General features: G+C 41.4%; 1 protein-coding gene across 1 annotated transcript in view; it reads left to right on the forward strand.

The window, feature by feature from the left end:
* The window catches only part of LIMCH1 (LIM and calponin homology domains 1), a 184,351-nt gene that overhangs the window by 101,332 nt on the left and 58,572 nt on the right, over positions 1 to 24,447 (forward strand). Inside the window, exons 4-9 of the mRNA XM_064449349.1 lie at positions 5,569 to 5,675; positions 9,003 to 9,033; positions 12,049 to 12,159; positions 16,712 to 16,907; positions 21,292 to 21,541; positions 22,232 to 22,504. Of these exons, the coding sequence (XP_064305419.1) occupies positions 5,569 to 5,675; positions 9,003 to 9,033; positions 12,049 to 12,159; positions 16,712 to 16,907; positions 21,292 to 21,541; positions 22,232 to 22,504 (968 nt within the window). The remainder of the gene's footprint in view (positions 1 to 5,568; positions 5,676 to 9,002; positions 9,034 to 12,048; positions 12,160 to 16,711; positions 16,908 to 21,291; positions 21,542 to 22,231; positions 22,505 to 24,447) is intronic.

Consider the following 24,447-nt stretch of genomic DNA (forward strand, 5'->3'; position numbering starts at 1 on the left):
CCCCGCGTTCCCGCCTTCCGAGCGCTGCGCTCCCGCCTCCTGCCCGGTGCGCGCGTATTCCGGCCCTTCGCAACCTAAGCACCGCTGTATGTGTTCTCTGGACCTGTTTATTTCGCTTGCGGGGCTCACACGATTCCTCAGGCGGCGATCGTGTGCCTCCGCTGCCCTTCTGCGGCTTCCCGGCGCTGCGGAGCGCTGGCCTGGCCCCAGGCCAGCCCCGCCGCCTCCGTCCGTCCGTCCGTCCGTCCCGGGGAGCCGGGGCGTGCCCGGGCCGCGCCGCCCGCTGGGCAGCCCCGGCGGTGGCGGAGGGCGGAGTTTGGGGCTGGCGGCCCCCGCCGACGGCAGCTGCGCGGCTGCCCGGCCCCTCTGTCTGTCTGTCAGTCAGTCCTGCCGCTCCGCAGGTTTATCCCGCGCTGGGAGGCGAGGGTCGGGTCGGACTGCCGGGCCGGTAAGTCCTGCTTCCCCCCCCGGCCCCGCGGGCTCTCTCTGTCTGGTCTTCCCCATGTGGTGTTTCGTTCCCATCAGGTGTGTGCCGGGATCCTTTCGGGGTGCATGCAGCCTTGTCCCCCCCTTACTGCTCTGGCGGGGCTCGCCGTCAGTGCTGGTGTGCTGTCATCCTTCGCCTGCTGGAGACTAAGCATCCCAAGCTGCTGAGCGAACATGTCCCGGCTGCAACCGAGTGCCTTCCAAATCTGCTGATTCCGAATCGGTCACAGAAAACAAAGTTTTGTGAAAGTGTAGCTTTACTGTATATACAGTACAGCATACTGTATAAACAGTAAAACATATACAGCAAAGCATTTTGGGTAAATAGTAAACCATATATACGTGTGTGTATGTGTGTATATATATGAAAATAGGAGTTCCCAGCCACCACTCACGGTGGACTTGGACTAAATATTGCAGCGTTTCCTTTCCGTCTGCTTGTAAATCAGTAAAGATCCATTGCTTTTACATAACTACATTATCACCACTAATTATTTATATAAAATGGAAAAATGAGGGAGTTGGGAAGAAACGTTGAGAGTAAACAAAAGGCTTTTAAGCGTCTGTTTCGGAAATTGCTCAGAAAAGCGGTTTGGAAAGATATATTTTTAGAAATCTTCCAATTTATTCTGGAACAGGAAAAATTTCAGCATTCCAGAAATGAAAAAGGCCACCTGTTTGTCTGCAGCTGTCCTGCAAAACAGTGTGGTGGTACTGGCAACTAATAATATCTCCAACTTGCAGAAGTGGCATGCACTTGGCATTTTATTCGGCGTTCTGCACAGACGTACAGCTTGGCTTGCTTTTGTTTTCCCTGGGTTTATCTCTGTATCTCATCCAGGCCATGTAGTAGCGCATCTGACACATGATGGTTCCACAGTGATAAGCTGCAGGTCTGATTTGCAGCGTGGGTGCAGTGAGAGTATTTCGTATGCTATTGTGGCGGATGAAAGGAATGGAAGTGGGCCAAGTTCAAGCTGTTTGCCATTGCATCTGATCAGCAGATCCTATGGAGAGAATTTGCCTGCTGTGAATATTTGATTCTCGCTAGCTTGAACTATCTTGTGTGTTGGCAGTGCTACTGTGTGAATGTGCGGTGGCTTTCCAGGGTGTCTGTCCTGCACAACTGCCAATTTCTGTGGTGTTTTTTTTAAGGGTTCAGGATTTTGTGCTGAACTTCATATGTGAGGAAAGTGACCTAGTGGTATACAACGGACATTTTTTCATATTTATAGAGCATGGGTTATCAGTGTTTTGAAAAGGGGGGGAGGGGGGAGAAGATTAAAAGTGAACAGTGTATTATTTTTCACTTCCTCCCTCCACCTTCGTAGATGTGTAACCTGTCTGCCTCCCATTCGCTCCGCGTTACCTGCAGGTGATTGTCCTGGTGAAGTGATTTTGTAGAGGTGAATCATGCAGGTTACACATCGGAAAGGATGAAGAGGTGACAGTGTTGAATTGCAGTTGTGAGAGCTTTACAGCTTTACAGTCCCTTCCTTCTCATGCAGCCTTCTGCCTGAGGATTCAGGGAGTCAGTGCCCCACACTCCTGTTCACCCTTCCCTGCTCCTCCCCGGCCCGCCTTGCTGGTTCATGGCTGGCTTTGCCCAGGAGTTTATAATGTTTTGTGTGTTGGTTAATTTTTCTGTTCTGAAATTCAGCATAGCAAAACATCTGCATAAATAACATTTGCATTTCTAATACTTAAAAGTAAATGACATTGCTTATAGTGCTGGTCTAATAGTAACTGTCAGGACTCTGCTTACGCAAGCAGAAAAGTGTTGGCATTTAACCTATCGGTGTATTCTGTGCTTGTGTCCTCTGTCACCACAGTGAAGCATTTGCCTTCTGTAAGCAGCCAGTTGTAGAGTTTGTCACTTTATAGAGAAAATATAGATAAAATTTTATAGAGATTGGTGGGTATCTATAGATTATAGATTTACAGATGTAAGATTTAATAGACAAAAATAGATAAAATTTGCAAAAGACATTTAGACAGTAATCTGGAAGCTCACTTTTTCTCTGGGTGTACAAGGACAAAAACCAGAAGAAGACTTTTGAGTAGTGGTGTGGACTGAAACCAAGAGGAGCCAGCAGGAGCCAGTTGCAGGTCCTCTGGGGCTGTAGGAAATGACATGCTGACCAAGTGACCTACCCCTCATCTACTGTAATTCTGCAACTGCAGCAAGTAACTGCTCAGAGAAAGGCAATATCATCTCCATGTAACGTATTGGGGAAATTGTGTTAGTGCCTTTTAGGGGCTGCCGGAGGGACTGAATTCTGGTCGTGTGTCTTCTGAGACCACTGTAAAAGATACCGCCCTGTTAAGAGGCATGGCAGCTGGCCGCGCTGTGATCCTTGCCATTGCAAGTGTGACCCATTTGCATGACCTATTTAACTCTGCCAAGTTGTAAGGAGCTGGGCATGCACATTAGATGTGTGTTTTCAGTCCCTTATTTAAGGTAAGGATGTTTTATATATGTTGCTGCTTATAAACATGTTCTGGTTTTTTTCTCTCTTATTTTCCTCAACAGCAATAAAGAAGTGGCACTTCAGAATGGGTAACTTAAAAAATTGTATAGTTACAGCTAACAGATATAGAACTATAATTTTTCTCAAAATATTTAAGCAAGATTTTTTGAGAACTGAAGAAACCAGAACTTGGCTAATGCAAAGTGTAGTAATCCAGCGAGAAAGCTTTCCTGGGAGCTGGGTCTTCATGATAAGACTCCTTTCTCCTTTTAGTGGCATAGGAGTGTGGTTCTCCAGTGTCTCAATAAAACTAACAAATACTGAAGCAAACCAGGAAAGTTTTAGTTTTGCAGTAGTATGAGATACATTTTGGCTTGGGGATATGCAACCTAGACAGGTTTACCTGAGTATCTGTTACTTGAAAACAATTTCTTTGTTGGATTTTTTAAATCCTTTTAAATAAATTGATTCTGTTAACAGTCTCGTAGTTTTATTTCCCAATGGTCCTAAAAATGGCAAAAACTTTCAGTGCGGACTGATTGCATCCTGTTGGCATGCACGGTTGTTTGTGCCCATATGAGGTACCAGCTTTTTGAGGAATTGTTTGGGTGATGGTGTTAGTGACTGCTAGCAAATGTTGTTCTTATGACCATCAAAATAAAAGCATGTATGAAAACAGGCAGAGGGTGGTGACAATGGTTTTTTTGAGAAGTGGGCATTTGTTCATCAACAGAAGAACTGAGTTTCCAAACTACATGGTTGCCAAATGGCTGATATTTTTGTTACTGCTTATCATAACTTGGATGTGAACTTTTGGCATAAGGATGGATGGGTGCAATTAGGTATCCTTGAAGTTCCCCCTCCTTTAGTTGTTTTCTAAACCTATTATGTTACTGTGTCCTGTATGTCCTCTATATTTTTGTTGGGACATATTGTTAGGAACTTGGTTTTTTAATGCTTTTGCATTTTTATTAGATTTACATATCGCTCCACCCACCATTTGGAAGTGACCAGCACTGTCCTCCATCAAAGGCTAAACACAAGAGTTATTCACGTTGCAGTTGGAAAAATTATAATGCAAACAGTAAGCCAGATGGGGAATTTTACAAGCATCTTTTCATGTCATGAATGATGCTGTCTCTCTGGGTTATGGGCACTCTGCTCTCTCGACTGCTGTTCCTTTCCCCCTTGGCTCCCCTCCAGAGCTGTTAAGTTTCAGCCAGGGAAGAAAGGGAGATTTGGGCTCCCAAATTTCCAAGTCCGTATTTTTTTGTGGTGTGGCTGGTGACAGCGAGCTTTGTGTGCGAGAGCGTTGGCATGCAGAGAGCTGCAGTGATTAGCATGCTGATCGCTGTGCCCCGACAGAATAAACAGGGCTGCTCTCACCGAGCTTCGGCCGTGCCACCCAAACAAAAGCCTGGGAGCAGATGTCGGGAGAGCCCTGCTCGTGAATCCTGCTCTGTCACGCAGGGTAGGCAAGAGCTGAACGCTGCCCAGGCTCCTCTGCTTCCCAGTTTTTATCACAAAAATTGAGGTCCTTGCCCCACACTGTGGTTCTGCTCCTCTCTAGCTCTTCACGTGGCAGCAGTTGGAGGTTTGAGATGAGAGGCTTCGGAAAATATCAAGCTGTACGTTATATCCTTACTTATCCACACATCTGCCATCGCAGTTGCTTGATCCAGCAATGTATATATCTAAAATCTTGTTCTCTACTGACCTTCAAGATTTATCTACATAAGATTGATTCACTGGTTCTATAAAAGGGGGGTGGTGTACATGCATATGTGTAAATAAGAGTAAAACGTATATTAAGTAAGCACGCACACAGATTTAATCCCCTCGGTGCAAACCTGTGTCATCACTCATATTTGGCTTGAAAGAGGCTTATATCAGTTTGTGCTTAATCTCTCTTAGTTATGAGTTTTTATATTTTACACTCTGAAAAGTGTAAATCCTCCTTGAAAAGTGTTAGAAAATTGCTGTTGTTTCTTTTTACAGCCAGCGGTCACATAAAGTGTAGCTTCAAGCATTTTATTTGGGGAGAAGCACCTACCTCTTTTCCCAGTGGCTTCTGGCTGGTTAAGGTCGGAGAGGCAAGAGACTGGTTGTATTAACTAGGAGTAACTGGCTTGTTTGTTTCGACGTGCAAAATGTTTTCTGAACAAACTGCTTGCGTAAATGGTGGTGGGCTGTTTCATATCTACCCTCCCTGCTCCCTTCAGAAATCCAGCCTTTTCTTTTCTGCCATGTAACATGCTGAAGCTGCGTTGGCAGCCTACAGCGGTAGGTGGGGGAATTAGCAGGGCTTTTTCAGTTAAAGAAGTTGCCAACATCTGGGTTTGGAAAGAGAAAAGTCAACAAGCTTGTTGCAGTTACATATTTAAAAAAAAAAAAAAAGAAAAAAGTTTTGTTTCATGTTTATCTGGTTTTCAGAAAAACCGTGTACTGACTTCTTAAACTACATGACTAAAAATGTCTTTGGTACTTCATTTAACTAATGATACAAACATTTTTGTTACTAAGTTGGGGAGAGGTTGGTTCAGTAGGATTATTTTTTTTTTTTTAGTGAAGAAGAGTTAAAAGTATTTTGGCTTTTTTTGCCTCGTTTCAGGACAATATCATCTTATTCTTAAGAGGCTGCAAAGATCTGGGACTTAAAGAATCTCAGCTTTTTGATCCTGGTGATCTGCAGGATACATCAAACAGAGTAACCATCAAGTAAGTACAACAGCAGTTTGCAATTAGCATGTTACAACCTCAGATACATGTGATGCAATAGTAAATATTTAAGGATGAGCAAAAAGGCTATAGAATTGTCATTTGTATAAAGCAAATAGGAAGCTGAGGTCTGGGAAGCCTTCAGCACTGGGAAGAATACATTGTTCCTTTCAACAGGCTTTCTCTAAGGGCTGTTATTTTTCCCAGAGAGATCAACCACAGCTCTTTTAAAATACTGTTTTAGTTAAGCAATGAGACTCTGTGGGACTTAGGGGTTTTCCTGAGTCTAAATTCATGGCATTCTTTTTTATGTCTGTCCAACTAATGAACTGTATAGGCTGGGGGGGAGGAAATCACAGCTCTGTTCTTTCAGATTAAACGGTTTTGAAGATGCATTATAGGACACTTACAGACCTCTCTGACTCCACAAGGTGCAGACATTAGCATGGTCTGTTTATTTTCTAAGAACTGTAGGTTGGGACACAATATTTGGGCTGAGGATGTCTGTGTGAACTGTGTGGAGTGGAAATGCCACAGTTTAGATAGTTTTTCACCAAAGCCACACACCTACTACCACACAAATTACCACACGTATACAAAGGTTCCTGATAACTAATTCATATTTTGCAGGGCATTAAGTGACTTTTAAAAAATTTCCTTTTAACCAACAGCTTTTTACCCTTGGTACATGCACATTCCTCACTGCAAAGAGTACTAGACTCCAATGCTTGTATTTTCAGCATTTCACCCCACAAAGTGATCTAAAATATAGATGTGAAACTGGCACAGAAAGAATTACTGACTTGTCAAGCCCACTGTGTGTGACCTTAGACTCAAAAGTCCATATAGTCATAGATTGAGGTCTTAAATGGGAACTGTTGTCCCTTTCAGGGAAGATTTTGTCATCTTGGACTAGAGGAAGGGAAGCAGTCAAACTGTATTTTTCTCTAGTTTGTATTAATGGCAATCAAGCTTCCCACCTCCAAAAGCAAGAGCACCCCACACTTTCATAAAGTTAACAAAATTTGTAATTGGTGTTATTTAGAAGTTTTCCTGAAAATTTTCAGTCTATCCAATGTAATATTAAAAAGTTATTGCTCTAAGACAAGCAAATACTGCTGAGTTGATTGAATGGCCTTGTCTCATTTGGCCAAAAATATTTGGCCAACAAGATCGCTAATGAAATCCTGGTCAGACACATCCATTTTAGAAAAGTATATGGAAACAATTTACTGAATTTCAGCGGCATTCTATCTTTTTTCCCTTCTGGCAATGGAAGCTGGGCAAGTTTTCATGGTGTTCAAGCACTGTCTGGGAAAATTCAAAGGTTCTAAAAATTGAATTGGCCACTTTCCTTCTTTTAAGGAATAGTCTCCCACTTTTTGCTCCCTTCCAAGTTTCTGGCTCTAATATGAGGTTCTTCTTGCCTGTACATACCAGTGAGAGGGGGCTATGTAACATATTTCTTCTAATCTGGTAATATTGCAATGAAAGATGTTCTTCACAATGTCCTGTAAAATCATGACAATGAGTGGCTGGAGAGAGTTGCAAATCAATCCCTGATCTCCATATAAAACCCTAATCTCCATATAAAACCGGGAAGGGTCTTTCAGATAAGACACTTGATCTTTTGGGGTTGAGGGTGATGGAGTACCTTGGCGGAGGCAGGTTGAGAGGCTGGGACTAGCATGGAGCTCCAAGGAGAGCTGTCCAGCATGTAAGCAAGTTAAACCAGGAGTAATAAACTCTGGAGCTGGCTTGGCCCTCTGCTGAATATGATGCTAGATAAATGTGAAGTGTCCCACTGGCATGGATTTTTTTCCCTGTCAACTCTTCAGAGAAAGCAGCTGTGGAAATGGGCCAAATGTTTTCCTAGCACTGTCCAAGTTCACGCTGAGTGACTGAGTTGAGGTGTGCAAGCCAAGTCCATGACTGTTGTAGAGAAATATGTTCAAGACTGTCTTCTGCTAGCTAGTTCCCAAAGCATGAAGGTGATTTTTTTTCCCCCTCTTTGAAGACTTCTGGGTTATTTTTTAAACATGGTAAAAATGGTGTTTGTTCTGTGATAAAGGATGCATATGACATTATTGCATGATTAAGATAATGACATTTTTTACCAGTTTTTTTGGTATAGATGTTAATTGAAGTATGCATTAGGTCTATTTTTTTTGGAACATTCAGCTTATAAAAGTTATGAGCTAATGCTGTAAAGAATTTCTTCTTGACTTGTTAAACAAGACTCTTTTCCACTGCTATTTTATTAAAAAAAAAAGACTGTTTTATTTTTCTTAGTTTGTGGGTATTGGTGGATAAAATTTTGGCTTAAAAAGATGGCTTATCAAAAATACTTTGGTTTAGTAATGCCCATATTTAGGCTTTTGTTGTTCTCAAAGATTTAAGTACATTTATTTTTGTTTTTATCAGGTAACCTTTAATGCTAGAGTGGATTTAACTGTTACAGCAGAAGGCAATTATATTATAAATAATCTGTACTAAATCTGAAGTGCTCTTATTTATTTTTCAGCACCTAAATGTGATACGCATTTCCTCCATTCTTTAATGGTTTCTTTGCTGAATTTTGAAGTGTTGTTTATGTTTGTGCAAACTTTGTGCTTTGTTGTTTCTAACGTAAAACTTCCACCCTTTGAACATTGGTGAAAAACTAAATTGAGAAGGATGCCAATGTTCAGTCTCAGTGCTTAAGTACACGTTAAAAAAATAAATGTTTTCCACAGCAGATTCTGTTGCAAGTGGCAGGATCTTTCCCACTTCACCCATCTGCTTTGTTCTTTGTGATGCTTGTTTCCACAGAAACACCTGCTCCATTTCCTTGATGTTTGGTGATGATTTCCTTGGTCTCCTATGCATGTTCAGTTGCTTCCAGATTCTGTATGGATTGCATTATTTATCACAGAGCAGAATCTGACTGTTGGATTACTGCAAAATGCATTTTAGCAGTGAGGACTTTGGTCTTCTTTTTTGAAGAAATCCTGAAATGCTGTTTAAAGGAAATACTTTTGGCACTGTCCTGCTTTGTTGTGGGACCATTATAAACGCATTTTCTTTTTGTACTTCCAGAATTCTAATTTAATGATTGAAGTAATGGTGACAAAATACTCCCACGTTATGAATAAATGAATGTGTGAACTACATCTTCCTAGCTTTCATGTGTTTCCAGCCAGCAGAAGCATTCTGCAGGCTGTAGTAGGGAGAACGTGATCTGCTGTTTACACGCTCTTGGAAAGTGTGTCTGCTTTCTGATCATTTTTTTTTTTTTCCCCCCTCTTTTTTTTTCTCTTTATTTTCTGTGCATGTGTGTGCAACCAGGAACTTTGACTATAGTAGGAAGCTGAAAAATGTAAGTACATGACTTGGAGAATCTTTTTTTTTTGTCTGGTTAATCCTGTATTTGGCCTGAGCAAGAATTATGTCAGTAAATCTTAGTATAGATGAGTATTGCTGAAAAGTTCTTTTGAACACAAACCTAACCAGGTTCTACTGCAAACTTCAGTAGAGCTGTTCTGGCAAAACAGCCTTACGATAGAATGTTTGTCTCCACTTAATTAAGGGATAAAGAATTGATTTCTGTGCTGTCCATCGTGGTTTTCACTGGCAATGGTCTGACTCACCCATGAAGCTACGCTTTTGTAGCCTTTCATGAATATATAGGCATAAAGTAAATTTGCACAAAGTATTTAAAATGAAGCGAAATGATCGCTCGATCTGGATGCAAGTCTTTACTGTCAGATTTGCCTAGGTTTCTCATTGTTCTTCCAAATAAATGTTTTCTCAGAAAGGCTAATTCCATTTAACTTTAATTTCGTGTTGATTTAAACTAATAGCAATGATAATGGATCCTGTAAGTGTTAAGTAGAAAAGAAAATTGCTAAACTTCTCTTGTCTTAGAGTTAGTCATTATCCTAAAGCCTAGCAAGCTGTCTGTAAACTGCTATAAATTCATTTTATATTCAGCTCACATCCCTATAAACTGCTAGGAAATGCCAAGACCTTTTCCTAATAACTTTGCAAGCCAGTAATCATGACTGCAGGTAAAAAAATAAATAAATAACAAAAAAAACCCCCACATTTAAAATCCCCAAAAGTATTTTTTACCCTGTCTTTCCTATCATCATTAGAGTAATGTCTTCTGTATCCGCACCCAAAGTTGCAGGGGAGGAGTTCAGCTTTGGCATTTTAGCACTTCTGGGCACTGTCTAAATGTCTTTGTACAGATGCATTGTTTTAAAGGTAAAGTTTCAAAATTATCCTCCACGATGTGCTTGTAGGGAATATATGCTTTCCAGGTGCATGATCCTGCAACCTCGGCTGGCAGCCAGTCAGAGTTGCGTGCAAATGGGACATGATTTGGGGGGTGGTGGAAAAAAGTGGATAAAGAAAGGAAGAAGAGAGAAAGTCATCAAATGCTAGCAGAAATAAATAAAAATGCCAAGCCTTCATCAGAGAACTGAATGGCAAAATGAATTGGACAGTTTCCTGGTTGCTAGGAATACTATATTTGCAAGTGTTTTCACTTAACTTGAGAACATGTACTGTAAAAGCTTCTTACATAAATTTGTTGAGTAGTGCTGGTTGAAGAAAAACAGCTCAGATATAGGTTATTTCAAGACAAAAAGAAATCAGTATTGGGAAAACCACCTCCTTTTCCCTCAGCACGGTAGTATCGATTTGGATGTAATTTTAAAAACAAGGGGAAATTTTCTGAACTTTATTAAAAATGTTGTTCAGTTATTTCATGGCATGTATATTATTTATGCACTAAATGGAAATATAAACTATATATATAAAATATAATACATTTTACGTTATGCACCACAAGATTTTTTTTTAAAACGGGATCTGTATGGCACATGCTCTATCCTTTTCTGGCAGGGCCTCAGCTGCAGTGCTGTGTGCGATTCTGGACATCTCAAATAAGAAATGGGGATGTTAGAGAAAGTTGATGAGAAAAGGATAATTAGAAGTCTAGCATATGTGACTGAGGAGGAAGCACTGAAGGAATGTGGGTGCATGTTTTAGGGAAGAAGAACCTGAGAGAGATGCCTGTCCCCAATGTCCCCCTGGGATTTCTCCTAGTCCTATTTTCTTCAGTTCACTATATAGTATGAATTATATGGCCCTGTCCCATCAAAACATAAAATACTGTATTTCAGTTTAACTGTTTTGAGACGGTAAATGCAGCTATTATTTATTATTGGTTGCACATCTTTTCCACATCAAAATATTTCCTGTTTCTTCTGCAGTTAAATGCTTTGCAATGTCATGGAATATGCAGAAATAATGAGCATTAAATGAGAAAAAGCCCTAAGTTCCAAGGTGATGGTTTGGCATTTTTAACCAATGCAAAAAACTGAACTGAATTGCCTTTGACAATCAGTTTCCAGTCCAAATTGCTGGTGCGCAGGTACCATTAAAGACATTGCTTTAAGTGGAGACATATGTGGGTGCAGAGGACTGTTTGCTTTCCCTGCTTGATATAAATACCAGTGGTTTTGGAGGTGTTGGATTTGACCATCCTGAGCATCTTCATTTCTCCTTTCCTAAAACAAGTGCAGCACCAGCAGTGTCAGATCAAATTTCTTTGCTACCCAAAGGAGTGAGAGGGTACATAAACATTCGCAACAGTAATTCTTGGCTTTTTTTTCTGCCCTAGTTTTGAAGTGACTTTTGAGTTATGGAGAGACATCAAGTCAGAACTTGAATGAAACCACTAACTCTTTCCACTTTAGTCTGAGAGAAACAACCAGATGCTCATGGCTTTTGATTAATCTTGGGCTAAACATTTCTTAAGCTGGTAGAAGTCTGGAAGTAAATGTTCCTGTGTCATCTGGTTAATTACATTAAGATTATTAAAAACGGAACTACCTTTTCTGTCCTTGAAATAGGCAGGCACACATTTCAGGTGTTTTATTTATTCCATTAGTCTTAACAATTTTAATTAATGATCACTAGTATTAGTACTCTTTAGGGATTTTTTTTCCTATTGGGTTTACAAACAGATATATTTGTGTGTCCTCTAGACAGTTTCAAATATCCTGCCTAGCTTTTCTATTCAGATTTATTTTTGCTGTTTATTTTCCAGGCAGACATGACAGGGGTTTTTTTGTTTGCTTTTAAATAAATTTACCAAGAAGATAATGTGTTAAGTTACATATTCTGTAGGACTGTTAAAATTTTCATGGTTGTCTGATGTATTTATGTTTAACCACTGACAGATACTTCCCTTTCAATTCTGATTTATAATAAAATCTTGTGCTGCTGTGCAGTTCAGAATAAATGAGAGGTGTTGAAGGGAAGTGAGTTTAGCTAAGTGACTATGTAGATGGCTTCAATTAATTCTTATTAACTTCTGCAGGTATTAGTCACCATTTATTGGCTAGGGAAAGCGGCAAACAGCTGCACGTCATATAGTGGATCAACCCTCAACCTGAAGGAGTTTGAAGGTTTGCTGGCACAAATGAGAAAGGTATCTTTTTGTTATGTTTTGGGAATGGAAATTTCATTGAAATTATTACTCCCATAAATAACCTGTTTGTTGCTAACTATGAGAGAAGTAGGGAGCCAGAGGACAAATTACTTAATAAACCCCTCCCTCCTTCGAAAATGTTTCTGACCCTCCCAAGCCATGAACACAACTTCCTTTGCCAGCCAGCTTTGTGGTGATATCCATGATGCAACACGTGATGTCAAACAGGGCTTTAGAATTGTCACGTGGCTCTGTCATCTTCATTTCCGTAGGTTTTGGTTTGAATTATTTTCATTTATGACAGAGTTTCAGCTAGAAGAGCGAAGACTCAAAAGTAGGGTGGCAGGACTCACAGGAGCAGAGACTTTTCTCCTTTAAAACATTGAGTCTTGTGGGCAGCTCTTTTGTTTTTAAGTTGCAACATAAAGCATCAAACCAAAGTATCTAAATAAAGCTGAAGGGTAGAAGGAAAAGATTATGTTTCACCAAGGGTATAGTTATGAAGAATCTGTGTTTTGCCAAGCTCTGAATTCTGGCTGAAATCACATTTGGTGGTTTATGATAGCTGAGCTCTGTTGGAAAGGAAAAGTTGTGATTGTTCTGGGGCGGTTTGGGGACTTTTGGTTGAGTGCTCCAGCATGCCCTGAACCTTGACATGAGACACAGCCTCAGTAATGGTTAACGTTGATACCTAAGCATGCCTTTACTGGGGATGGAAGGGGCAAGGAGAAGGCATGTAAGAAGGTGGCAGCACCCGGTGCTAGTATTGCACGTGTTGGACATACCGCTCGTGAAAGGCCGTGCAGATACGTTGTCCAGCCCACAGAGAGCTTCATGCCTGCATCTCCCTCTCCATTTATGTAATGGCCAAGTCATCAGAGGCAGTAGGGTTTGGGGACTTTGAGCTCTGCTACTGCATCTGCACTGGCTGCAGCTCTTCATTCTGGGATCTCAGAGGGCCAGCACTGGATTGATGCTGGAGAGGAAGAAATACTTGGCTGACTGGTAGCAGTTCCTACACCCTAGCGTGACCAGAGAGCCTTAACTAGATGGGTAAAACCCCTGTTTGTGAGCCCAGTTCCTGTGAGCAAGCAGGTGGAAATGGAGAGGAAAAGAGAACATCCTGCTTCTCTGTAGAGGTTTATTTTGGTCTTAATTTGAAATGGCCTGTGCTAATCACTCGGGACTTTCCCACTTATGAGTGATATGACTGAGACCAAGCAATAGAGAAGTGAACTTAATACTTGAGTTGTTTCCAAATAGAAGATGCAGGGAAGGAGCAGTCCCCACTCAAAACAATCTGAAAGGTGAACTAAAAATGAACAAGGGAGCTAACGCAGAAAAATTGCTGAAGTGCAGGTTGTTATAATGTCAGTGTCGCATGGTATCATGGTTTATTTTTAATATTTAATCTCACAGCTTGAAGCTACTCTTTTTCCAGATTATGTTTACCCATCAAACTAATCATCAAACTAATCAGCATTTTGGAGGTCCCGTCTTGAGCCCTTTTGTGGGATGAAGTAGGCTGGGGCCAAAAGGCACCGTTCTCGGGGGAGCTGATGGTCGCGGAGCACCTGCCTGGGCAGTGCAGAGCGTTGCAGGTCGAGGACAAAAGCAAGAGGCTGGGACTTGATTCATTGCAGATGTTGGGGCTGAGAGCAGAGTAGAGATCTCATAAAAGCTGAAAGCTATATATTCCTTTAATGTAAAAACAGAGTACTTTGCAGTCCCGAAAAGTCTTGTTTAGGTGGTAGTGTTACGAGGGCGGCTGGTATCATATATTAAGGTCACCTCCCTACTTCTGTACCCCTGCATTATTTCCCACTGGCAATTGTGAGCTTGTCTGTTACTGAATTTGAAGAGGATTTGGTTGTAAAATAGAACATGTTAATCATGCTGTGCGACACTGATGTTCTTTATAGCTCTTTATAGCTAAGCTCGAGTGATGAAAAGACACTTTATCACATTCCCTACTGGCATTTTTCCCACTGAATTTAATAATTAAATCGACCATAAATGCAGTCTGGTTTGGTTTTTTTGTTATAAATCCTCTCTGTCCTCCTTTTTTAATCAGCAAACCAAAAGACAGCTCAGATGTAAGTTGTCTCAGACTCATCTTTTTCTACTTCTCATACTGAAAGGGCTATTAATTTCTAATTTTACTCATGCTACTCTGCTTTTAATTTTATTAACTATTTGGAAATGCATTCTTCTTTACTTTTAAACTAGAAATTCCCAATGACAAAATGACCATGGCCTTCTGATTATATTTAGTGGGTGGAACTTCCGGAGGAATGCGTCTTATATTTGGCAATTGCACTTTTACTACCACTCGGTGACATATGTGTTTTTAATCAGATAATATGAAAGACTAATGTGCTGTTGTGTGTTGTGTTATGGTGTTATCAGTCCCACAGATAACCACTTTCTTTTTCCCATTGATAACATTTGGGAGATGACGTTTGCTCAGAGCAGGACAAGTACCCGTCTGTGAGACGGCGTTGGCTGTGAGAGTAGCTTTGCCAAGGCTGTAAAGAACATGTTTACAGAAGTCTAGGATCCCATCCTGGTGCCTGCCTCTTAATTCCTGGTGAGCGGCATGCAAAATTAACGTCAACAGGCCTTTGAAAGTAGGGTCTGCAGAACTCATTAGTTCACAATTGGATTGTTTTCAAACTCTGGGAGATAGTGAATACAGGATGGGGCTTTTTGCCCGAATTTAAGTCCCTGTAGCTGCTGAGCAGCTCTGTGTCATTCAAGTACAGTAATTTAGGAAGATGGAAGTGTGCCTGAAGATTGAGAATAGCTGATTGGTATGAAGGGATGAGGGGATTTAGGGAATTTGGATTTTTAAGAAGATTTTTGGATCGTGTCACAAACAGGATTTTGATAGGATTTTTAGATTTGTTTGTGGATGTGTGTAATTCATGCGGATTTCAGGAAGACAGATCTTTGTTGTGTAGTGCTTCTATCAGTATTTTAGTTCGCTAAGCAGGACTGGGGAAGGAAATTACATAGAATGCAATTACTACTTTGTTAGATGAACTTTATTTGGTTTTAGAAAATATTTTCACTTCATTTTGCAGTTCAGTTACTTACTGACATTACCACAGTTTAGCTTGGCCTTAGGGGACCTTTGCCGCTGCCCTTAATGTGGTATTTTGGCAGTGTAATAGTGTGTGGCACTAATTAAGCCTTCTTCCTGAAAAGTCTGCAGGACGTTGGGTCTGATCTCTCCGTCTTGCTTTGAGCCTCCCTCTTTTCCAGTGTGGAAGCTTTGGTGTGTTACTGCAGGGCTCTACTCCGTCCAGGACTTCCACAGCTAACTCGCTGTCCCGTGGAGGTGGCCTGCCGTAGCGCCCTGTGATGTTCTTGTTCTTGATTGATCTCCTTGTTGGTGATACTAGTAATGGGTAAAAGCTTAGCAGTCAAGGACAGTGGGAGCTGGGCTCAACATATAACCATTGTGCTCCAGCTAGTGGTAAGCAGGGGGTGCTTCTTAATTAGGAGTTGATATTGAGATGCTTCTGGGAGGAAAAAAAAAAAAAGGGGCGGGGGGAGGGAATCACATTCCAACCTTTTTGGGTCACAAAATGTCAGTCTGATAATGGCACCCACATATCTGACTTTACTTACTGTCTGGGAGAAAAAAACAGATTTATCTTTGCATAAAAGTAGTTATTTTTGTTTTTTCTCAGCCTCTGTGATTGTAATTAATGTTAAGACCTCTCTAAAACAAGGGTTTTATTATAATGCAAGGGTGAGGATGGCTTCTATTGACCTTTTCCTCTGCTGGAGTTTCAGTGTTTTAGTATGTGCTGCTTGCACTGGAAAGAATTTATAATCACAGGGCTGTCAAAGACAACCATTGTTCTCCCTGCTCTGAACATGTGGGTCAGCTACAAGTGCTTTCATATCCCCCAGAGCCAGGAGCTGGCAAAGAGTAAAGAGCACAACTGAATTCTTCTGAGGCATCAGGAAAAGCATTTTGCATATTTTTCATTGCTGATTGCTTCAGAAAGACATCCCTCTTTCATAACAGGAATTTCTCTTCAAGGTAGAGGGAGGCTGGGGCACACTGCTTCATTATTTTGCCGAGCTGAAGCAGCAACAACAAATGCTGTCTGCTGGTGTCCTGGCCAGATACAATAGATGGGCAAGGGGAGGGGGGGATCTTTTGGAAAGCAGCAGACTTAAACCCGATGCAGGCATGATGTTAAAATTGTAGTGCTTTTGCCTGTGCTATGGACTATGGACGACAAGTCAAGTTTCAGGTTACTTTCAGTTTTGATCTGTTTATTAACTTGCCTATTGCAGCTTTTTTCAGTTCATTGTACTAATCTAATGAGCAGGGTTTCCTTTTAATCAGCATAAAATTGGGGTTTATTGCAAGCTTGCACTTTTGTTTTGAAGGGGAGAAGGGGTGGAAAACAAGGAAACCCTTTATTGGGGAGGAGGTTTTTAGTATTTGGGAAGATGCTTTGTTGTCTGGTGTGTAATGGATCTCACGATGGCTTCTTTATGAAGAGGTACCTGCTGTACTTCCATGTAGGAAACGGAGGATATTGAGAGCCCAAAGCGCAGCATTCGTGACAGCGGCTATATAGACTGCTGGGACTCTGAACGCAGCGATTCCCTCTCCCCTCCTCGCCATGGCAGAGATGATTCCTTTGACAGTCTGGACTCCTTTGGCTCCCGCTCGCAGCAGACACCGTCTCCAGATGTAGTACTCAGAGGGAGTAGCGATGGTAAGTGCTGGTCACAGTGCAGCAGCACATGCATAACGTTGGGACATACAAGTAACGTTTCTGGAGCAAATGCGCCATTCGGAAGCTGGACACAGCTTCTGAATCATGCTAATCCAGTGGGAGAACTTCTCTGTGAATGCCGATTTGTGCTCCCTGAGGTTTACGTGACTTTGCCAACAGATTACTTGAAGCCTGTCTCAGTTAGGACAGCATAGTGTTGGAAAATGAGTTACATCATTCCAGTGTAATTTTATGATGGGAAGAGTGCTTTTCTGGGTTACGGTGTAAGAGGATGTTATGCAGACTCATTTTAAGTTATAAACTAGGCTGGAGCAAGAAATAAAAGCACAGGAACAAGGGAAATATTGAAGTGAATAAAATGCTTGCCTAAGTAGACCCTGGGCAGATAAATGATATAAAAATATCTTGGAAATGTCTGATACTTGACAGTTTTGAAGTCTGATGTACAACATTTTACCAAATGTCATATTTGTTTTCTTGGTATTTAGAAAATTGGGTAAATTAATAGCTCCTGGCATCAGAGTTGTGGCCATCTTTGTACACATTCAAGTGAGGACATGCGGCTCTAGGCTTACAGGAGGGGTGCTGCTTCTGCCGTTTTTTGTCTGATTCCCAAAGGCTTCCAGAGGCTTGCAAACACGGCATGCTGGATGAGGAAGGATTTGTTAGGGGTATGTGTGGAGTATACACTTAGGTTACCTGTCACAAGCAGGATTCTTGTTCAGAACAAAAAGATGCTTGATTGAGGCTCCCTTTGCGTGGTTACATTCCTGACGGACAGAAGAATCAGTCAAACTTCATCAGATGAAGTTATGTTCCACACATAAATCACTTCTCCTTAGTAATGTTATTTTTTTAATAAAAAAAGGAAGGGCAGAAAGACTTTTTGGTAGGAACCAGATGTTCATACTGCTTTTGGCAGTGTGAAAGAAACTGGTGCTAATCATAACCGGAAACATTAGAGATTTCCTGAGGTGATGGGAACTCCTTAAAACTGAAAAGCTGGCAGGCAGAGCTGGTATCACAGTGGAATTATGAAGGAGCTGTGGGGAAAGCAGGGCTAAGATCTGCTCCACTGCTTTGAGTTGCCTGTGGTTAGTGGAGCTGGTTGACCATCGAGAACCAGCTACTGGGCCTGATTCCCTGAAACAGCCTCATGCCCCCTCAGACACTGAACAGAGCACAGCCTCCACGTTACAAAACATTTTTCTGCCTTCCCAAATGAGACAAAAGTGTAGTGTTTGCGAAGAGGAACACCTCACGTCCTAATGAAGAAGTGTTGCTCGATCCTGGGTGCTCAAAGAGTGCCCAGTGTCCCTGTCTGCTTGGAGCTGGTGGACAGCCAGTTCTGTATGTTCTGTAGAGGTTTCCTATCAGCTTCTGCTGTATTAGCAGATTTTAGTAAGGTTTTGTGGTTGTTTGCCACAGCTAAGACAAACTATCTTGTCACATTCTTGGGTCCGTAGCAAACACAAAATAAGACGCAAACGTACAAAGCTTGTTCTTAAAAATTAGTCTTCAACAATGTCCAGACCCAGGGTGCATGCAGATGCTGTGTGCGCACGCATGACTTGTCCAGCCAACCGTTTCTGAGATGTCCCATTTTGCCTGCTCGCTGCTGCCATAACTTCACAGCTGTCTCCTCCAAGAGCTGCAGGTGAGGTGTAGCTTGGCTGACCTTTTTTCTGTTGAACCTCTTCCTGTGGCCCCAGCAGGCCAGTGTTTCACTCAGCTGCATGTAGTTTTTGATAGAAATAATATATATGCAAAGCTGGGTGGAGGAAAAGGTTCTGCTTGTGTTACTTCTCTCTCCATTCAAAGAGGAGCTTTATAAACCCAGTAAAATGACAGTGAAATAAAACTATGATTCCTTCCACTCCTAGAAAAAAAAATTAATGAATGGAGATCATTTAAGTGATCTTAAGGTGATGATTAGTTTAGGTGGAAGCAATAAGTAACGCTACCTTTACAAATGCCATCTGTGATTAGCCCACTGTTTAGGAACTGCTCTGGTGTCCTACGTGGACCCTCTCCCTTGGCAAAAAGCAAACAAAACCAATGGTAGAGCAGAATAGTTTGTTTAAAACACAGTTAAATTGCAGACTGATCTGCCTGTAGAGTTGCTAATGGACTCAGGATGAATAAAATCCTCTGCTTGGCCGGCAGTTGTGTGTGGATCCTTGTACAAAGCACCTGTGCATGTCTGTGGTGTATAACTGCTTGTTACGGGTTGTGGAAACTGGCTGCTGCTTTTTCTACTTGGAAATGCAGAACAACAAAGTTAAGGTTATAAATGTAGAGCACGGCTCCATCTTCCATTCAGTGCTTTGGCTTCAAGTGCTTTTTTTGCAAATTTGAGCTGAAAATAATTTCACAAGTAAAACATGAATAATTAAAGAAGCTGTTTGTCTTTGAAGTACTCCACTCGGGGATGCTGGTAGGCACATCAGCAATGAGGGAGAGGAATCTGTTCTAATTCCTCTGCTACTGTGGTTTTCTATTCCAGCATTTCTGTCTGCCGGTTCAAAGCTGGTTTTCATGCGATACAAAAATAAACACCAGAACAAAGTCAAGAGCAAACAGAATAGCAAATAAACAGAAAGGGATCTTTTCATTTTCTGTTAGCTCCTCTGTGGCCCAGCTCAGTCTAATGATATTATAGCTCTTCACAACCTCATCTCCCCTCAGACACCCATGGTTCTGTGGTTGTGTCTTCACTTTTTGTTTAGACATAGACTGAGGTTACCAATCGTGGTGCTAGTTATCATATGCTCTTAACCAAAATAGTTCAAGCAAAAGATTACTGGCAAAAAGTGCACTGTGATTTTTGTCTAACCAGCTCATTTCCATTGTGTCTCGTCTTTTCTTACTGTTCCCTTTCACTCTTCTTTGTCTCTCTCCAAGCAAACATTGAATAATTCAATCTGCTGCAAAAGCTTTTTGCAAATAACATTCCTAGCATATTTAGACATCTTTTCTTTCCCCCACTTTGAATTACACACAAGCTAGTTGTGATTTTTATGACTTCGTTGTTTTCAGTTGTTCGTTAGGTAGCTCAGTGAATTAGCTAGTAATTTACTAGTGTGATGAATTAGCAAGAGGACACAACCTGGGTGGTTTCCCCTCACCCCAAAGAGGGGAATGGTTATTGCATATGCAAGTGTTGCGAAGGGGGCAAGGGCCAGAGACATCCAACACTCCAAAGCTGGGAGATTTGAGTGCTGGTGGGAGAAATGGCTGAATATGCTCCATCTCACTCATCAAACCAGGGCCTGTGGTGATGTTACACTGCTGGGGGAGAACTATTTACATAGCTTATTTGTGAATTACTTAAAAAGGCTCATGATGGTGCAGGGGATCTAGTGGATGTCTATGAAGTGGCTTCCAAAATGGCTGTGAGGGCAGTTCCACTGCAAATGCTCTTTAAGGTATTTGTCCTACCATTTGGAGTTTTGTTTTCAAGTTGGAAAAGTCTTGCCTAAGTTTCTGTGTTTTAAACGGGTTGTAAATATCAGGAAGCTTAGTTCATTGGAACAAAATAAGGTAGTCACTCAGCTCTGTTGATCTCCCATCTTATTCTCTGTAACTCTTGATTATTCTCTCTCACCTTAATTCTTTTCTTTGCCAGCAAGTATTCTTCAGTCCTACTGTACTGATCTAACCTCTAAATCCTGAGATCCCATCCCTCTCTCCTTGCACCTTCCCATCTGAGGATCAAGTCTTTCTGTCCGTTTTGCAGTGTGCTAGGCTGATTGACCAGGCAACCGATGGAACTGCAGAGAGACCATTTGAGTCTTCTGTTTTATAGCAGCTGATGCTATAAAACATTTGATTTCATCCAAGCTTCTGCTGTGTGCATTCAAATTGCCATTAATATGTGTGCATAGAAACATCCACAGATGCCTGCCATACAGCAGGCAGCCCTTTTTTGCTTGAGCTTGTGCTATGCATGTATAAGAAGGTTCAAGAGTGTGAATCAGGTCAAACATACCCATATATACAACTAGGAGTCATTTGGGCTTTAGTCAGGTGAGCCTCTGTGGCTGTCCTGTGTGGTTGTCAAGCCTGGCTTAACACGACCCTGAATCTTTTGATGTGGCCTGTGGCTGAAGATGAGTTTTTCAGGGGTAGAAAATCAGGGTTGATTAAAAAAAAAAAAGTTTACTGTCTATGTAGATATTACGGCTACTACCTTCAGTGACTGATTTTAAAATATAAATACAGGTAAGTGGCCTCATTTTTTGGTGCTTACATGCCAAATGTAATTTTTTTGGTGGTGTCTTCTCTGATTTATAATGAAAAAAAAGACAAAACCAGGGGTGAAACTGAAATGAAGAGGGATTTTTTTCTCCTTCCTCACTAGGGAGAGGAAGTGACTCGGAAACTGACCTGCCACACAGAAAGATGCCAGATGTGAAAAAAGATGATATGTTGGCGAGGCGGACCTCACACGGTGAACCTAAATCAGCTGTGCCTTTTAACCAGTACCTCCCTAACAAGAGTAATCAGACTTTCTATGTACCCGCTCCACTTCGGAAAAAGAAAGCTGAACGAGAGGAGTACCGAAAAAGCTGGAGCACAGCAACTTCACCACTAGGAGACAGACCCTTCAGGTAAGACTGGCCTGTCCAACTTCTCCCTTCCTCAGTGACGGTGCTTTGACACTTGCCTAATTTTCGTCGTTTTCATAAGATGTATGAAGCGCCTTCTGCTGTAGTAAATCCCTTGCTGAGATGGCACTGACAATTGTTTGTAGCAATTGGTGAAGGTGGTAGAAAAGCGATGAGTGGAAAATCATTGTCTTGGTGTCATTATTTACCATACAATGCAATGTATAGCTTGTGTTTGACAAGATGTTCGTTAATATAAGTACCATAGGTATTGACTCGAACACCAAGGCTGGACAAAAATGTTCTGGATGATCTGTCTCAGTTCTCAAGACAGTTACTCACTGACAAATGATCCTTATAAGTAACATTTGATGTATTTAATCAAAATAGGTAATATTTTTGCTGTGGTTTTCTTAAAATCAATTTATTTGTATGTTGTATCCTATACACCAGTACAGTTTATATAGCTGTGACTATGTGTTTCTGCGTGCTGGTTTTTTCAACTGTGATTCTGTGATATTTCACTTTTGATTTGGCCTAAGAAGCAGCTTCCACTAAAGAGCATAAGTATCTTCCCGGATCATTCATCAGAATATCCTTTGGCGTCTTGATATCAACAAAATGTGCTTATAATATGTAAGTGTATATGTTTCAGGCACAGCATACATTAAACTACCTTGTATAATTCAATAGCAAACCCCACCCTGAAACCATAGAAGAAGAACAGAACGAAACATCAGGACTGTGTGAAAATGAGAAAGTGGGCTCCATGTCTCCTGAGGCAAGCTCCCTTAAAAATCAAGTAGGTTTGAATCAAAATGAAGGAAACTCCATAGACCGGTCTCCTTCATGTAGTGCAAAAGAAACATCAGCACCCAAGGGGAAAGATGCAGAAGAGATCAGAAAGTTAAGAAGACTCGAACAAGCTGGCATTAAGGTCATGTCAGCAGCCCAGCACTATGGCAGGTTAGCCCAGCGGTGTGGGAAATGGTGCACGCTTCACAATTTTACGATTGGCTGAAGTGTGGGTTTCCCCGATCCTCTGTGATTTCACTTCTCCTAACAAAAATCCAGCCTGCTAAGTACTCACAATTGCTAGTGAAGGTCTTGGTCTGAAAAGGCTTGTGATGTGGCAGCTGTGGATTGCAGAGTTGTATGATGCTAACTGCATTTGTGTTGAGAAATTGTGTCGTCTTACAGCATAATGTAAACAGACTCCAAGAAAACTACTACACAGACTGCTTGTCACCTTCCACCTAATGCTTTCTTGCATTTAAAAAAAAAATACGTACGAATGTACATTAAAAATACCTTGTTTAGGCAAAAGCTTCAGAAACTTACTTTGCTTGTTGCTGCTGTTTACTGAACCACACTTTTTATGTGGTTAATATTTTTAGCTGTGTTAATAAACGATGCATTTATTTTTAATGGCAGGAACTATAAAAGTACAGTGCTTGTTAACACATGTACCAGTTAAAGCATGGAAGCATAGTTCAGCAATCATAATTTGACTGACTTTGGCATGGAGTATCAGTAGTTATTCACTTATTACCTGCGTTATTTATTTTTGGATGTTGTTCAATTTGGCTATTTCCTGTTCTTTAACTCAAGAGCTGAATGATGGCTAGGCTCACTGCCCGTGCCTTTCCATCATCTGATATTGGATCCTCATGAAAAATCTCTCTTTCTCATGGGGATGGCTGACAAAGCAGAGTTTTAACCAACATGTCAGAAGACTAGGCTCTTCTTATAAGTGATCAAAATGGTTTGTCTAAAGGGTAAGTGTCCAAATGTCCTCCTGTCTAAAACATTTTATTTTGGGTTGTGGGGTGAGATCCTGACAGGGAGTAGTTTAGCAGATGCTGGTCTACAGTCTGGGCTTTGAAGTGTAGTAGTAAAACGTACAGCTGTTACGTGATATAGCCTGTTTATAGGTACAGTGAAGCCTGTCTGTGGCCATATACGGATATGCCATATGCAGTTAGAACAGTCACTGTATATACACTGTCATAGGTCCTCTTCTCAGGTTTGCTTCACTGTTGTCAAGCTGTAATAAACCAGTGTTGGCATATGGTTGTGGAATACTACTTTAGCAAAGCTAAATAGTAATGAAGAGGAACCATCAGTCATAAATTAGTCCTTCAAGCTGAATTAGTGTGGTAGCTGATTAGTAATCTGTAAACCGGTAGGTTACTAGGATAATCCTGTTCTGAGTCTGAGGCCGTAGCATTAATGTTAGTAGTGAAGTAATATGTAGTAAAACGTAGTCACAGCTTGTGCTTAGCAGTGCTGTGCACAACAAATAGCACTGTTTGCACTTGCATTTGGAGGATGCTGACCATGTTACCTTAGAGTCCCTTTTCCCAACTCTGTGCTTGATCTGCTGGCTTGAAAGAAACATGTGTGAATCAAATGTGTGGTCCTTTGGTATGAAATTGGGTCTTCTCTTTCCTTAGACAATCTGTTGTCCTGACAGGGCTGAAGCAGAAGGGAACAAAAATAACAAGCCATTTTTCCTCCTCCTTCTCAGCAGAAGCAACTCCTGGAATTTGGCAGCTGGAAGAAGGAGGTACTGCTGGTTTTCTGTCCCAGCTGAGGGTCAAAGAGCAAAGCTTTGTAGCCCAAGCTTCACCATAGTGAAGTAGGAGCCTGCTCCTGGGGATTATAGGAAGACACAGCAGAAAAGCAACCCCAGTGGGTCAGAGGTCTGTTAAGAAAAAATATTTGCACGTGTAAGTGGAAGAATAGTGGGTGAGAAGAGAAGAGTTCAGTAGTAACACTTCAGGATACAGGGGAGCAGTTGATCATCTCTCTTAATGTCTTGCTCTCATTTCCTGTTCTTTGAACCTCTCAACTTTCTCTCTCTTCTTGGCATCAAATTTAAATTTCTGTGCACTAATGACACTGAG

This window comes from Phalacrocorax carbo, chromosome 4 (genome assembly GCF_963921805.1).
Source record: "Phalacrocorax carbo chromosome 4, bPhaCar2.1, whole genome shotgun sequence".
Classification (NCBI taxonomy): Eukaryota; Metazoa; Chordata; class Aves; order Suliformes; family Phalacrocoracidae; genus Phalacrocorax; species Phalacrocorax carbo.